Below are 17,565 nucleotides of genomic sequence, written 5' to 3'. Positions count from 1 at the left end.
TCAAATTTTGAGGAAGAAATCTAGGTAAGTCTGGATGAAAAGTGTAGATCGAGTTTGGGTGTGAAAATAGGGTAAAAAAATTCCCTTTTAAGCTAAAAAGCTGAGCCAAAAGTGGCTGTTGCCTGAAAATTTTGCTGACAAGATACAATTTCCAGCAAGTATTGACTTTATGATACAGGGTGTATTGTATAATATGATAGAATACACTCATGTATCAGATTATTCGTACTGAATCCTGATACTGTGATACAGTATATTTACGTAGAGGATCATACGGTATGCTGGTATGAGACACCGATAAATAGTCTTGTGTCATCATATGATGCAATATGACTTTTATAACATATTGCCTAGATGTTTTGGAGATTTGACCATTTTCGACAAGTTTTAGTACTGTTCTGGATAAATGCTTTATAATGACTATTTCGGACGTGTAACAGTGTAAAATTTTGGTCTTGCAGTTGCGTGGTCAAGAATGTGTTAGTGATGGTGCACCTTTGCAATATTCACTTGTGGTCAATTAGGTTTAACCTAGACTCCAACTGATATTGCTTCTTGTTATATTAATTTAACAGAGAACTTTTACTGATCAATAAAGCAAAAGAAACAGCATTTATCTTTATCTTAAACTCATGGTTGAATGTTACATCCATGGACACTGATTTTTTTTTTATATAATTCTCTCCCCTCAATAAAAAAGAGAAGATTTCTTTAAGTTGATGCTTTTGCACTGCAGCTTGGAAAACTGATCGTGGTTTTGCTTTGTCAGTGCAAATAAAGAACCAATCTTTACTTCATTGCTGATTGTGGTTTTGGTGTTGATGCAACATTAATTGTTGTTCAGATCTTTAATTCAGAGAGAATTTACCCCTTGTTTGTATGTATTTATAAATGGCTTCTAGCTATTTATTTTTATTTTAAATAGCAACTTTTCATGTTTGGAAGTTCTATTTTTTAACAAGTTCGATAAAAATAGAAGCCGCCTTCTTTTTGAAAAAATAAGGACCTATTTTTTTCTACTTATCTTCTCCCGTTCTACCACCACCACCATCACGCATCACCACCACTTCCCCTTCAAACCCAAGACCACGATCACTACCACCAACACCACCATTATCACTTCCCTTTCTTCAACATCAAGGCCACCATCACCACCACTACCGCCCCACCATCATCTTTAACACCAGAACCACCACCATCCCTCCTTCAACACCAAAACCACCATCGTCATTGCCGCTACCATCCCACCCATCAATACCAAAATCATCACCACCACTCTTACCATCCCTTCAACACCAAAGCAACCACTGTGCCCAGTCTTCATCCTCTCTTTGCCTCTTTTCTCTTAATCCACTCCGCCCACCCCTCTTTCTTGTTGATCCTAGTTTAAATAGTTTGGGATCCAAAAATTGACTTGATTATAAATAGAGATAAATTCTTATTTATTAAATTTGTTTTTTTATGTTTGTAAACAATAAATAAAAACACATAAAAACAAGGCCCTAAATTTTCTTTTAGTAGATACATTAACATGCATTTGTATAAGCTGTTGATTGAAAAAAAAAGGTAAATAGAAATCTTCATTAATTAGGACTGCTCGAAATTTAGAGAGAAGAAGAAAAGATGAAATTTGTGGGCCCATGTGTTTCCACTTTTATAGGAAGTCTCGAGTATTCCTCTTAAAAAGTCTAAAACAAATTTTTTTGAGGAAGTGATTGAATTGCATGGAATGACAGTGCTATGGGAAATGATACCCAAACTTGGCAATTGTGGACTTTGGAAGAACTCTGAGCAATAATCCTCGTGAGTAGTATTCGAAAACATCCTTAAAAAGTAATATTCATACACTTTTTTTTGTGTTTTGATAATTACCATCTCATGTTCCAATTTTGAGAGTGCATTCATTTAGATTGTTCCAATTTTAGTGATTTCTATTTCAGTGTATAGTCATCTTGGATCAGCTTACTATCTAGAGTATAAGTCAAGAGTGCTTATATCTGGTTATGCTTTATTTTTTTCGATAAGTTTTTTTTCTTTTTTCGATAAGCTATATCTTGTTATGCTTTAGCGGAAACATGATCTACAAAAGGTTGTGCACAATGATTGTTGTGTTTTGAGCAGAGTTACCAGAGGCGCCATAGGGAATGGGGAGGTGCACTTCCCTGAAACGCGTTTCGAAAGCGCGAAATGTCGTGCTTCTGAAACGTGCTGGGAAGCACAAAAAAATTGGGAAGCGTGCTTCCCAATTAGGGGAAGCACACTTCCCAATTTAGGGTAAGCGCGCTTCCCATTTAGGGGAAGCTCGCTTCCCCCTTTTTTTTCATTTTTTGTATTTTTATTTTTATTTTTATTTTTTTTTCTCTTTTTTTGCTTCCCCCTCGCTTCCTAGGTCGTTTCCGGTTCACTTCCAAGACGATTCCTGGTTCGCTTATAAGTCGTCCCACGCTTCCCGCTTCCTAAATTTTTAAAAGTGCCTCACTTCCCACTTCCGCTTCCCGAATCGCTTCCCACTCCCGCTTCCTCGACTGACAACTTTGGTTTTGAGGATTAGATTATCTGCACCACATGATTATCCAAGATGTATAGGTTGCATGTTGTTTTGAAACTGAATTTTTCTGAAGGATAAAACAATAGAAATAATCAATGTTGTAAGTATCGTAGCGTATCATATCGTACAATACAATATGATAAGTATTGTATCTATGGGGTTTTCCGATACGATAGACACTTGTATCTCGATATGGGTGTGTATCTTACAATATACCTCTGTATCTTATGATACGCCCTTGTATCTTATGATACACTCCGATATGGGGCGTATCTTAAGATATGTTATAAATGCAGTTTAAGTGCACTCATTTTATTTTTTTTTCGAAAACATATAAGGCTCCTTAGGGCTAGTTCATATTCATCCCTAAAGAGATTAAGAGTAATTTAGGGAGATTTTTTGCAAAAAAAGGAAGATGATGATGATGATACTCATGATTGACGTTATCTAATTCAATTTTGTTTGAATTTTAAAAATTTTGGTTATGTAAAATTTTTAAGTATTGAAAACACTTTATGATATTTTTTTTTGTTTATGTAAACACACATAATTATGAATCTTGTGACTTATTAGCTTAGATTCATTATTTAATATGCATATTATTTCATAGTTTGCATTTTTCTTGTGAGATATGCATGCCATTTATAGCATATTCTCTTAATTGTTGAATGTTCGATGTCTTATGCATGCCATTCACAGCACATAATTGTTTTGATATGCGATATTATAGTTTTATCTTATGCAATTCATCATTGTTTCTTGTGTTATGAATTTTTTAGATTTTTCCTAGTTTTTGGATTTTTTAATTTTTATTTAAAACATGCATTTTTTTACAATACAATACAATACAATACAATACAATATGTATCTTATTTTGGGCCCGGACGATACAGGTTCTGATACGTTTTTTACCACCTTGGAAATAATTGTAGGGCTAATCTAGGTTGCTCATCATGCAAAGCCTAGTTTCTGTTCTTGACATATTTATTAACATGTTCATCTCCCATTAGTACAACTTCAAATACCAGTTTATCACCTTTAGATGTATGTGTATGCCAAGCAGTTCCCGGCTAATTTTCTTCTTAGAATCGAGGTCTATGTCATTGCCAGCATACCTGTTTCTGTTGCTGTCCATCAAAGCATGGAAGTAATCTGTCATTGTGCATGGTCTGACGAGTATTTATAAGAAACAAGTCTCAAATTGGTTCTTTTTCACTTTTACCTTTTTTCATTATCAAGTCTAGCTGCTTCTATAATTTCAGCAAACCTGGTCAATGAGCATATTTTTCAATTGACATCATCCCCTCCAGGATGTTTTTTCAGATGCATTGATATATTAATTTTACAATTGATGGTTTTGCATTCTTATAGAATCTGCTGAAACTTAAATCCATATTTGTATTTATGTAGTCCCTTTCTCACAGTTGGTGACCTTTTTCTACGCTATGGTTACAACAGGATGCAGCGTAATAAAGGCCAGTTTACTTCATCAAAGGCAAATCCGGATGAAGCATCATCACCTGTACAAAATTGGGATGCTGCTGCTCAGAGTTGGAGTCAAGATGGCACCAATCCCCAAGAGGCTGCGTAAGCTTCAAAATTCTTTTTTGGAGCTTTTTATCGTAAGATTAATGGTACATATGTATGTTCTTTGAGCTACAGTCTACCTATATTTTGAAATTGTGATTCTTTTTTTTTTCTGAATTAAATATACTATATTGAACGTTTGTTGTCATAGGTAGAACATTATAAGTGGGTGTGGGGGTGGGGTGTAATGAAGTAAGCGGAATTACAAATAACAAAGTGTAGAACACTTACAAGTCCAATAATGGACAATTATAAAGAGAATAGACAAACACTCAAGTTCACACACAAATCCACTAATGGACAATGCTAAAGGCTAACAAAAATTAAGTATTATTGAAAAGTGAGAGAAAAGAAATGCTTTACATGTAGGGGATGCACCCCTATTTATATACACAAAAGGGAGGGGAGCCATTGGGAGCTCCCCCTTTCATAGAGATGTTGGGGAGCTCTCAACGATCATAATTATGACCGTTGGGGCCCCAACAACTCTATGAAAGGGGGGGGGGCAATGTGCAAAAAGGAAAAAAAAAGAAACAAGGAAAAAATAAGAAAAGACAAAAATAGTTGTTTTTAAGAAACAACTATTTAATACATGTAAAAAGACAAAAATGCCCCTATTGGGCAATACACACACACACACACACACACACACACACACACACACACACACACACACACACACATATATATATATATATATATATATATATATATATATATATATATATATATATAACATGGGGGTGGGGGGGGGGAGCGGTGGAGATGGACTAGTCTCTTAACTTTTATGGTGTTTTCTTTATATTATTGTATTGCATCTGAAAAATATTTAGGTTCTACCTAATTTATTTTTTCATTTTCACATAATAATCAACTTACTTTTTGATATATTAAAATACAGCAAGCATGCTAAGTATTGATGAAACAGAGGTACCAATATTGTAATATCCTCTAATGTTGCCTACAAGGGCTCACACATCTGGTAGAGGTGACTTGTGAATGTCATCAAGTTGACAGGATGTCACAAGTTTGAAATGTACTGGTGGTGTGGTGTCCCTTGCTGCAAGGGCGAAGCTGGGTGTACTCCCCAGTGGGCAGGGGGGACCTATGGCTTTTATCAACCAGAGGCCAGCCAATGTGCGGTCGGTGATTTGAGAGGAGGGGGGGGGGTCCCTTTTTTCTAGCAAAAAAAAAGGCTGGAATAGTGCAATGTTAATCTATTAAAAATTTTAGTAATGATTAATGGTTCAAATATCTTTAAGAAATAGAAGTATTGTTTCTCCTATATATTTGGAATGCCTATCCACAGCAGTTAATATGCCTTTGAGACTTCAAAAAATAGAAATCTATTTTCTTCAATGTCTTTGATTGTTCATCACAAACTAGTCCATAGAAGCAAGCACTTATTCGGCGAAGCTTTTCACCAAAAAACATGTGGTTCATGGGTTCCAATTGTCCCAACTCCAATGGGTTGAGACTTCATTTATTGCAGTTTCACTGTCAATGGAGATTGGGTTAATGTTGATTACAGCTATCATTTTTTTTTCTCAAATGGTGGCAACTTTCTTAGGGCACATATCACCATAATCATGCTCTTCAAGCTTCCTCCCATCGACATGGAATCAGCATTGCAAAACCTTTTTCTCCATCACGTCTTTGGCTGTATTCAAGCTGAGTTGTAACAAAGACATCCTACACAGTCTCTTCCTGCCTTCTCTTTGATAGACTTCTTTTCATTAAATGATTAGACAATTAATGCATATTGATTCTTTTGAGTTCTTGTGTCAGTGTGGAAAACCGGATGTTTAAATCACATGGATGCCGGGGATGGTTACCCAGTTCAACATTGGTATGGGCAGTCAAGAACAGATGATTCTCAGAAAAAGGGTGCAAGTGTGGATTTGTGTATTTACTATACATAGAGAATTTCACTGCAAAAGAAGGAATGAATATATAATGAAGAAATAAGATACATCTGAAGATATATTATATATGCACATGGTTTATGATATGTAAACATTGTACAGCATACGCTGAGTGCTATCATCAACACAGGCATGGTACATATTTTTGAAGCACCCTGACACACAGAATGTCAACAATATTTATGTTATTGGAACAAACATATCTCACTTGTCCTTAGTTATTGGAACCAACATATTTTTGGCAAAGAATGCTTGCAATTTCTTGGCAGATTGGAACTCATACAAGAAATAAGCCAAGCAGAAATATGTCAGTTTGACATGAACCATAGTGAAGCTGAATATAGATCGAGAGAATCTGATTGGGATGGCCATCATCTTTTATTGTTATCTTGGCTATGCAAAATTACCACCTCTTGACCTTGACAATATTCATTATTCAGACTCACCTTCCATACTTGGTAGAGGTCTCCATTTGTTGATTGAGCATGGAGATGACACTGTTCATTGAGTAGTCACTTGGTTTGTGACTTCAATTTACAATTCTTATGTATCACCTGATTGTCATATCTGTTTTGATTGCTATTTAAGGTTTCTCATTCAAATTGCAAGGCAGAAGCTCTGATGTTTGTGGCCTTCATAGTATTGTGCACTTGTATGTGTGTGTATGCATGCATATATGATTGGAAGGTTCTTCCTCTGGGGTTCTTTTTTATTTTGTTGGGGGAGAAAGTGGTCATATTTCTTTGCTGTTCAATGGCCAAGATTATGTCTTGCTTTAGGCTGAAGATGGCATGGAGCTATAGATCTAGCTGCTAGTCAGAGGGGCTGCTGTTCAATAGGCTCAAACCACAAACAGAAGCTGTTCTATGGTCCATTCACTCTCTCTGAACCAGCTTCTCTTTCTGAGATAGGAAGGAAAACTTTTTCTCTGTTTGAACAGATGGTTGCCTTGTTATCTACCTATTTGTTCAGAGTCTTCAGACATAATGTTCCTTGCCATTTTAATGGTATATTGCACATGACAACTAGAATTAGAATTTTTTGCAAGGTTATTTGATGCAAGGACATTTGCTGGTGAGCTAATGATTGCTAGGAAAAATTCAGTATGTAGTACAGATTCAATGTTACTTTTACTTAGCCTCTCTCTTGTCCATGCATGATTTTGATGACATAGCAAGGTGTGCCGGTTATAGTTCTTGGAGCAAGTTAGTCACTTGAGGATGCTCTTTTCCCGTTAAGCTTCTTGGTTCTTTTTGAAACAAATACTGAGTGAGTGTGTCACTAGCCTTACGGTAGAGGAACTCATAATCCATGCATCCTTTTGATTCTATAGACTCTACAAGTCTGATCACCGTGCTGTATAAATTTCTCAGGGAACCTTAGCTCTATTACTGGTGCAGAGTTTCAACTTTGTTGAGAAACTGTGCATATTGAATCAAAACAAGTGGCCTCCACATTGTATCCATGTGTAAACAGGGTCCTTTGATGAGTATCCTCTGCAACTGAAATATCATCTATGTGCTTGTGTAGTAGTGCTATGCAATGGTGGCTGGGTGTGTGAAATTGTGAGAACTATGCATTTTGGTATTGAGGGATGAGAACCAGTCCAAGGTGCATGGCACCAAGTTTCCCATAAATAGGCAGTAAGTCGGTGCAGGTTTGTTATTAATTGAAGTTTGGGTCTATTAGAGGAGAAAAATGCCTATCAGTTGATCATCCCACAATGAATTTCCATCTGGATACCATTCAAGCTAACTGTTGAGTAATGTAAGTCTTGTAATATGAAGGTGTGCCATATGTATTTTTTAGTCTTGTGCTATCCGCTCATTCTTGTACATATTATCATTTATGAGGGGCATTTTTGTATGTTATCAGGAGGTTAGAGAGTTAACAGATTTTGCCTTGTAGTGTAACCAAGAGGGACGTCCCCTTTAAGATGTATTATTCTCATTTCGTAGTAATGAAGTTTCTCTTTGCACACCTATTCTCCTCTTCTTCTTCCTTGAGCATCTTCCTTTGTTGATACTAACCAACGTCTAAGGAAGTTTACAAGTGGTTGGTCTTTGGATCAGGTTCTGTATCTAACTTCTTCAATGTTTTACAAGTAACATGGTAGTGAGGTCCATGTAAATAAGGGGAGAGAACAAGAAGAATAAATGGGGCCCATACATGTAGAGTCTTTTGTTTTTATATGAAAATGTCAGCTTTTATCCTTTGGTTTGGGAAGAGTACTCACTTTAATGGCCATGGTTTTCTCATTTTTATTTCAACTGCGAAATGTTGGACTCTTTGCAATTATTTAGGAATGGAATGCAAGAACGGAAAAAGATTTATAGATCCATATGCACCTTATGATGTACCATCGTTACCACGTTTCATGTTGTGATGTTTCTTGTAGGGAATGGTTGCCCCATTTCATTGACTTCTGTTTTTACCAACAAATACTGAATTTCTAACCTGTGCACTTGCACATCCTTCAAGGCCTGCATAACTGTGATCTTGAAGAGCAAGTTTTATTGTATTCTTTTTTTTTTCCACACAAATATGATTGTGTCAGTCTGGTATCTATAGGACACGTCCACAACTCACAAACACACTATGACACGTTTTTATGTATTTTGTATTTTTTAATAATTGTGTATGTTATCATTTTATTATTATATATATATACATAACTATTAAAAATATGTACTTTATATATTAAATAGTTCAAAAAATGTGTCATAGGTGCTACTTTTCACAAAATCACATATATGTCTTGGATCTGTATCATATTCGTGTCCATGCCCATATCCACTGATATAGAATGTGATTTATGTGATTCTGCTTGGCAGCTGGATGCCCGAACTCCAGTAGTCATCTGATTAAAGATGCCACTTTTAATTAAGTTAACAATCCTGTTCTTGGGGGAGTTGGATTTCTTTTAGCTGAAGATGTGGATGTGATAGTTGAGGAAATGATTGTCTTTTGAGGGTGACATATCTGATGCTACTTTTTGGCATGAATTTCTAACGCAGAGCTGAAATAGAAAAGTTTAGTGGTTCATGTTAATGCATATCATCTTTTGTATTGGTTAAGTTATAGTATCACAATGGTAACTGTTAAAATAAATTTTGCAGGAGAGAAGTGCATTCAAATTTTGTTTGTTTTTTTCTATGTTGCTGTCCTTTTCATTATACATGTTGATCCTTTTCTATATTCATCTTCTTGGTACCACAATCTTGACTTCATTCCTGGTAAGATCTGTACCTATGGAAGTGCTGCTGTTGGTCTCTAGAAAATCAAAGTTGACAGACTTAGAGGAAACTGAGAATTTCTGTAGCAGCAACTGAGAAAATGTATTTCCCATTTGGGCCTAGCTGGAAGATAACATTTACCAGAAACACTGCAACATGAGGTTGGGCATAACAGCAAAAATTAGAAACATTGAACCAATTTTGATTTTCTTGTTTTTGCAATTTCCTTATTTGTTTTATGCTTCTTTTTTTGCAATTTTGTTAAAAACTATTTGTTGATCTGATTGTTCAGGTGTCGACATTGTGGCATCAGTGAGAAAGCCACACCTATGATGCGGCGTGGTCCTACGGGACCAAGAACCTTGTGTAATGCGTGTGGCCTCATGTGGGCAAATAAGGTAGACATTGCCAACGGAGCCTGTATCATCTAGTAACATGTATTTTCACTTAATATTGTCCATGTTTCACTTGCATCTAACTTCACATTTCCAATTAAGCAGTTTATATCTTCTGGGTTTTGGTAAAATTGTTATCCAGTTTTCTTCATCGGAGCATTTAGTGAAACTTTGCAGAAGTCATTGTTCTTTTCCTAGGGAATTTCTTTTGTATCTTTTCCTTAAATGTATATTTGAGATTTTGTTTTTTTGTTTTTTTTGTTTTCTGTTGTCCAAGTGAAATAAAACATTAAAACCAAATAATTCTATGATATATTAGGTTGCTACTGAGTTCCTATAAATGTGTCACCTATATCAGAGGAAATTTATCTTTATGCTTGATCTAAAGCTTTGGCTGCCATCCATGAAAGCCCTGTATCTGTAGCCCATGAACTTTATATGGTTCTAGACTAGGAGTTGCCTCTGTCTTGTTTGACTTTTAACCTGAGTATGGTTCCGAGTTCAAGTAGCTAATATATGAACTTTGTAATCTTCCGAATAGTTCACTTCAAACTGTTTATGTGATCATATGCATTAAAAGGGCAACTCATTTTCACAGATCAGCTCATTCCAATTAAATTTCCCGATCAATTCCTGAAGTTTATAAACCTGTTTCAACATGAAATTCCTTTCCCCCTTCCCAAATGTTAGCAGTATACACTAGAAATTCACACCGAATATAGTGAAGCCTTTCCATGTCTTATTGTAATTCGAGAATTTGTTACATTTGGTGTTGAAGTTTACCTTTAAAAAGTTTTTTTTAGTATTTAGATCTGCACTCTTTGGCATATTATTTGGGCTTTTATTTGTTTTTCTAGTGGTAACGTTTTATGCTTGTCTTCCCAATTTGTTCCTTTTTTTTATTTCTAGTTTTTATTGGGTTATAGAAATGGTCTTTGTGCTACCATTTCATGCAGCTCTTGATTCATTTATGAGGAATGTGTTTAAATATATAATGAAATGAGTGTGTGCACAAATAGATGCCACTAAGGGCTACACAATTACAAAAGACTGTTCAAATACAAGAAGCCACTTATGGGCACAACTACAAGCACAAGCCACTGAAGGGAAACAACACAAAATTAAATAATTTACGAAATTAAATAATTTTATTAATTCAAAATGCTTAAGAGAAGCATATCATATGGGGAAAAAAGATCCCCTATATATACAAGAAGAAGGGAGCCAAAGGAAGGCTCAACTAGCCATTAGATAGGCCTAACGGCTAGAAATACTAGTCGTTAGCTAGCCTAACAGCCAGAAAAACAATGTACAAAAGTGCGCCTAATGGGCATTTCAAACTACAAAATAAATAAACAATAAGAAGGAAAAAATGCAATAACCTAAAATACAATATATATCCTCAAAGTGATGGTGGAATAACTGAAAGTTTGCTAAGGAAAAATGAGGCGACGACAATACTTTGGTGAAGAAGTCCACAATTTGAAATTTGGATGTCACATAGGAAAGTTCAATAGTGCCTCTAAGAAACTTTTTCCAGACATAGTGACAGTCCATCTCTATATGCTTCATACGCTCGTGGAAGGTGTGATTGCTAGCAATGTAGATAAGGTTCTTGTTATCGTGATACGTTTTTAATAGAGTAGAGATGGTAACACCCATATCCTTTAATAGACTTCTTAGTCAAACGATCTCGGTGGTGGTAGTTTCCATTGCCCGATACTCAGCTTCGGTGGAAGAGAACGATACTTTTTGTTGCTTCTTACACCTCCAAAATATGAGCGAATCACCAAGAAAAACACAATAACCTGTAGTAAAAAATACGATCATTAGGATTGCCTCTCTAATCTGAATCAGTATAATCAATCAATTTGATTGATGAAGAGGATAAGAAAAACCCTTTTGTTATTGTGCCCTTCAAATATTTGATAATTTTCATAACGGGGGCCATGTGGACTAAGGTGGGTGCATGTTGAAACTGGCTTGCACTGTGTACTGCATGTGCTATGTCAGGTCTAGTGATAGATAAGTACATGAGAGCTCCAATTAGTTGATAGGGAATAGGATGTTCTAATAGAGTGTTGTCGTTGACCCTCATTTTTGCATTGATTACCTCAGGAGTATCCACTACCATTTCATCTGTCTGACCTGATCTAACAATTATTTTAGATGCCTATTTCATTTGTGAGATTATAAATCTTCTTGGGGAGTACTCAACCTCAATACCTAAAAAATACCTTAGAAAACCAAGGTCAGACATATCAGATTTTCTTTTAAAAATATTTTTAATATTATCAAAAACCTTTTTATTGCTTTCGGTGCGAATCATATCATCAACATATAATAATAAAATAATTATACTTGTTTTCGCATTCCTAACAAAAATAGAAGTGTCAATATAAAATGAAACAAATTCAATGTCAATAATGACCTTACTAGAACGATCATACTAGGCCTTAAGGGTCTGCTTAAGACCATATAAAGTTTTCTTAAGTTTTAAAACTTTACCTTTATCAATGTCAAACCCAAGAGGAAGATCCATATACACTTCTTCACTAAGGTCATTAAAAAATGCATTCTAGACATCTAATTGGTAAATTAGCCATTTTTTAATAGAGGCTACGACTTTGAGAGTCCTAACACTTGTCATTCTAGTTACTTGTGCAAAGGTTTCTTTATAATCAATGTCATATTCCTGAGCATACCCTTTATCTACTAGCGTAGCTTTATATCTTTCTAAAGTTCCATCACTCTTGGTTTTAACTACATCCTATAGTTTTCTTTCCTAAAGAAAGATTCACAGAGGTTTTACCTCTATGGAGGGCATCCAACTCAACCTTCATTGCTTCTACCTAATGGGGATAGTCTTTGGCTTCTTTGTATATAAAGGTTCATAAAAGGCATGAATAGCTAATAGACAAGCTCTATATTTTGGAGAAAGACTATATGACAAATATACTAGGAGCCTTAGATATATGATCTGATCTCCTAAGTTTGGTTTCATCTATGGGTTGGTTTTGCATGAACTTATCAATTGCACATGGATGTTCCTTATTGTTATGTCTAGAATTGACCTTTGTATGTAGAAGGTTCATGTAAGGCATGAATGGCTAATAGAAAAACTCTATACTTTTGGGAAAAAGACTCATATGACACAAATATACTAGGAGCCTTAAATATATGATCTGATCTCCTAAGTTTGGTCTCATCTATGGGTTGGTTTTGCATGAACTTATCAACTGCACATGGATGTTTCTTATTTGTTGCGTCTGGAATAGACCTTAAACTCTTGAACATCATTGGTTTTGTTAATATTCTCTTCATTTCTAGAAAGATTTGGAGAATCATTATTAACATTATCATTGCTAGGATCATTAGTAATGCAATCATCAACATTATCATTGCTAGGATCATTAGTAATGCAATCATCATCAACATCGTCCACACAAATTTCATTAATGTTAGATGATTCATTCTTTTCCTTAGGCATTAAATCGAACAAGAAAGAATAATCAATATCTTCCTTAGTCACATATTTTTTAAATCCATTTTCATTTTCGAGAAAAGTAACATATCTAGAAATATTAAGTTTTTTATTTTTTAAGTCATAACATCTAGACCCCTTTTGATTTTCCCCATAACAAAAAAAAACACATTCAATGGCTTTAAGAGACAATTTATCATTTCTTTCAGAAAGAACAAAATATCTACAACAAAAAATTCTTAGTATTTAAAAGTTTTTCTAAGGGAGAAATGTTTTTCAAAGCAGAAGATGACATTCTATTTATTAAATAGACAACGGTAAGTGCGGCTTTGACCCAAAAGTTTTTAGGAACATTTTTTAGAAACAAGTAATGTTCTAGTAGTCTCTATAATGTGTCTATGTTTTTTTTCGACAAGTCCATTTTTTTAAGGTTTTTAGGCAAGATCTTTGATGTAAATACCATTTTCTTTCAAATAACATTTGATTTCATTTGACAAAAAATTGTCTCCCAAAAAATAAGAATGTTTGTTTGAAATTGATTTTTAATTAAATTTTGAAAATCCTTAAAATAAGAAAATGTTTCTGTTTTTTGCCTAAGAAAATAGATCAGAGTATATTTAGTATGATCATTAATGAAAGTAACATAGTAGGGGAATCCTCCTTTATATATAACCGGAGTGGGTCCCTATACATCCGAATGCACCAATTCAAAAGGTTTCTTAGCCTCATAAGATCTAGAAAAAAAATAATGCGCTTTCATTTTTCTAAGTATACAATCTTTGTAAAATAGTTCTTTCTCATTACAAGATTTATCTAAGAAAAATGAGATCGTTTGAATACGCTTGGATGACCTAGTCTTTTATGTCAAGTTTCAATATCCTTTTCTTGGACATAGTTACAAAAAGAGTTTAAAATACACAAAAAGTTTATGTAGTATAAATATCCTCTTCTATGGCCTTCCCCAATCAACTTCCCTGGCTGTCGATCTTGCACTAAGTAACCTTTAGATGAAAAGGATATTTCGTACTCAATCAGATATTTGAGAAACCAAATGTAAATTTAAGTTTAATTTAAGAATAACTCTGACTTTTGGAAAAATAAAATTTTAGAATAATTTTTTAAATCTCCCATGCTAATTATTTTTAAAGAAGTGTCATCGGTGGTAGAAACACTAGAGAAATTTTAGTTGGTGCAACATTTGGATAATAGAGACCCATTAGGATTCATGTAAAAGAGGCTTCCGAGTCAAGGATCTAAGGTGACATACCTGAAGGAGAAGAGGATGAGATCGTGGCACCCAAAGTAAAAATGGATGTCTTCCAAAATTGTTGTAAAATCTCCGCAAATTTTGCAATAGGTAGGTCTTTGGTAGCATTGCTTGTTTTGGAGTAGGTGTCTTCAACCGAAGCCACCTTTGTCTTCAATCTTGGGCAAGCTGGCTTGATGTGCTTTGACTCATTGCAAAAATGACATAATTTTCCTTAACCTCTATTATTTTGTTTTTCAAAGTGTGGAGGTCTATATATTTTGGTGGTGACACTGGGTTTGGAGGCGGCAAGAATGGTGTCATTTGTTTTGTCTTCCTTATCCTCCTTCAATCTTCCTTTCTCCGTACTAAACTCAGTAAGGGTCGCATGAAGGGAAGACATTTTGGATTTATGGAATAGCATCATCCTCACCCTCTCGAACTCGGGCCTTAGACCATTAAGGAACATGAAAAATTATTCTTTTTTTAGTTGTTCTTTTATAAGGGAAGATCTCCGGGAGTCTCCCACTTAGGTTCCAAGATGGCAAGCTCTCTCCATAAGAGTGCTGTCTCATTGTAATAGTCCCGGATGATTTTGTCATCTTGCTTCAACGACATCATTCTCTTGTTAAGATTCTACCAATGAGCTGTGTCCTTCATAGTATACATGTTTCTTTAGAACTCCCATGCTTCCTTGACAATTTTGAATTGGGCCACACTATCAAGTATGAAGACATCCACACTACTCTCGATCCATGCTAAGATTTTAGCATTGTCCATCCATCATTCCATGTGTCTTTTCCTGAACTCAAGGGTGATAGTGACCTTTTCATCTTCATCGAGGAACTTTATGTTTTCATCCACAATTTTTGTGAATGAGAGTTGAGGTTCCAGACAATCATCCTCAATGTATTTGTTGAGGACTTTGGACAAGCTATGATTCTCCATAGTGGAAGCTCAAGTGCTGTAGTTTGAGCCATTCAACTTGATGGGCATAACGAACACAAACTCTTTCTCAATCACGAACAAGAGAGAGTTGATAAAGAAGAATGGTCACTTGAAGCATTGACACGTTCTCCAATAAGAAACATGAGCACCACGATGGTCCACTACTAGGATCAAGAGCCTATTGGCTATGATACCATGTAATGAAATAAGTGTGTGCACAAATAGATGCCACTAAGAGCTAAATAATTACAAAAGTGTGCACAAATACAAGAATCCACTTATGGGCCAAATACAAGATCCCCAAAGATAGCACATGCACAAGCCACTAAAGGGCAAACATAAATATTTTTATTAATTCAAAATGCTTAAGAGAAACATATCAAATGGGGAAGAGAGATCCCCTATATATACAAGAGGAAGGGAGCCAAAGAAAGGCTCAAGTAGCCGTTAGATAGGCCTAATGCCTAATGGCTAGTTGAGCTAGCCATTAGACCTAGCTAACGGCTAGACATACTAGCCGTTATCTAGCCTAATGGCTAGAAAAAGCAATGTACAGAAATGCCCCTAATGGGCATTTCCAACTACAAAATAAATAAAAAAGAAAAAGAAAAAAATACATACAATTACCGAAAATATGATCTATATATATATATATATTTGACATAAATATACCTTTTTATCTGAAGAATACTGCACATCTTCATCGGAAAAAGCTTGTACGTCTCTTATATTTGCACGTGCATTTTTCTTATGAAAAATGGTCTCAGGTACTTTATGCTAGGTTTCAAGGAAAATTCTCCTTTCAACAAACCATTTAAGTTCCAGATGTACTAGCATCTTCCAGTGTTTATTTGTCTATTAAATTCAGACTTGCAGGCTTCATTGCTTGCTCACATTTTCAATGCCATGTAGTGAATGGCATGATCACAAACTTTTGCTTGCAATTATTTGTATCATATTTCTGTTACTCTCATTTCCAGCTTTTCTATACTGGTTGGTTGTGAATTTATTTGCTGGAAATCTTTATTCTACTGTGTTTTGTACCATCAGTTGTCTTATTGTCGTTAGCAAATTCATGCTTACAAATTGACCCATTTATCTGGGGCATTTCTGAAACAGTGGCTTAGATTTCCTTAAATTCAACCAAACCGTTCTGTGTTCTGTATTGGCTGGCACGGATACGGCCATTGACACCTCCTTTCTTCTTCATTAGTTAAATTTTTTTTCTTGGAGCTGCATTTGCGTCTTCATTTCTAAAATTATACCCTTGCAAACATGCTTATGCCCTATAAAGTAACCTCAAAATAATTTTTGCAATTTCACGCATCAGTAAACTGCTGTTAATCACATTTAAATTATGAAAACGTTATCTAATCCTCAAGTATGAAGCTCAGTTAATTCTTGTTATTGGCTTAGCCTCCCCCATCCTGCATGCACGCTCCCGAGATCACTAGTACGAGTTCCAAGAGTTGTTTCCAAATATCTTTATAAAAAAATTATGCCCTCGTGCAACGATCACAGTGTTGTATAATCCTTTGTTACGCAAACTGCAGGGAACTTTGAGGGATCTTTCTAAGAGTGCAATTGTCCCAGCACAGAATCCCCCGACAAACTCCAATGAACAGGTGAGTTTTCAAAATATTTTTTTTCTTTTCTTTACCTGTTACCCTGCATGATTATGCAGAGATTGAAGCCTATGAAACTGAATTGCAGAAAGATGGTCAGGTTATGCCTAGCACATCAGACGGTCATAACTCTTCTTGACCCACACTTCATTGCTTTGGCGGCAACCAGCTGTAGACAGTGTGGCACATGATATTGGGAGCTCATCCCTTTGTAAGTTTGGCGACCATTTTGTTCATTATATCATATTTGTAACACATGTTTCGAGAAAATGAGAACAGTTACATGAGGAAGTATGGTGTTGCCTTACCAAATCTTTTCCTTGTTGACCCCCTTTTTCCCATTGTCAGACAGTGGGATATTTGAAGTAGCAGGATTGTAATATTCTATATGGAAACATTTCCTATAAAAAATAGTTTTCTAGACCTTTTGTTCTTGCTCCAAATTAGTTATTTACTAGCATGCCATAGTTTTATTTCATGTGTAGATTCTGCCATCGATCTGCAGGACAATGTCATCAATTGTCTTCTATTAAGTTTATATGCATATACTTGATTCCCTTTATAGAGTGGG

The 17,565-nt window shown here is 35.3% G+C and overlaps 1 protein-coding gene across 4 annotated transcripts in view; it reads left to right on the top strand.

The window, feature by feature from the left end:
- LOC149835634 (GATA transcription factor 28-like) overlaps positions 1–17,285 on the top strand; it is a 47,626-nt gene extending 30,341 nt beyond the window's left edge. For 2 of the 4 annotated variants that reach the window (XM_090008642.1, XM_090008641.1), the window contains exons 4-7: positions 4,007–4,135; positions 9,589–9,694; positions 16,923–16,994; positions 17,087–17,285. In XM_090008642.1, coding sequence (XP_089864768.1) covers positions 4,007–4,135; positions 9,589–9,694; positions 16,923–16,994; positions 17,087–17,185 — 406 coding nt within the window. In that variant the 3' untranslated portion in view covers positions 17,186–17,285. Of the gene's footprint in view, positions 1–4,006; positions 4,136–9,588; positions 9,695–16,922; positions 16,995–17,082 lie in introns of all 4 variants that reach the window. The other 2 variants (XM_090008644.1, XM_090008643.1) reach the window with 1 other exon arrangement.
- The last annotated feature ends 280 nt before the right edge of the window (positions 17,286–17,565 follow it).

The sequence above is a fragment of the Nuphar pumila genome, chromosome 6 (genome assembly GCF_984573655.1).
Source record: "Nuphar pumila chromosome 6, dmNupPumi1.hap1.1, whole genome shotgun sequence".
Lineage (NCBI taxonomy): Eukaryota > Viridiplantae > Streptophyta > Magnoliopsida > Nymphaeales > Nymphaeaceae > Nuphar > Nuphar pumila.
The sequence above is the reverse complement of the archived record's forward strand: the minus strand, read 5'-3'. Positions and strand labels throughout refer to the sequence as shown.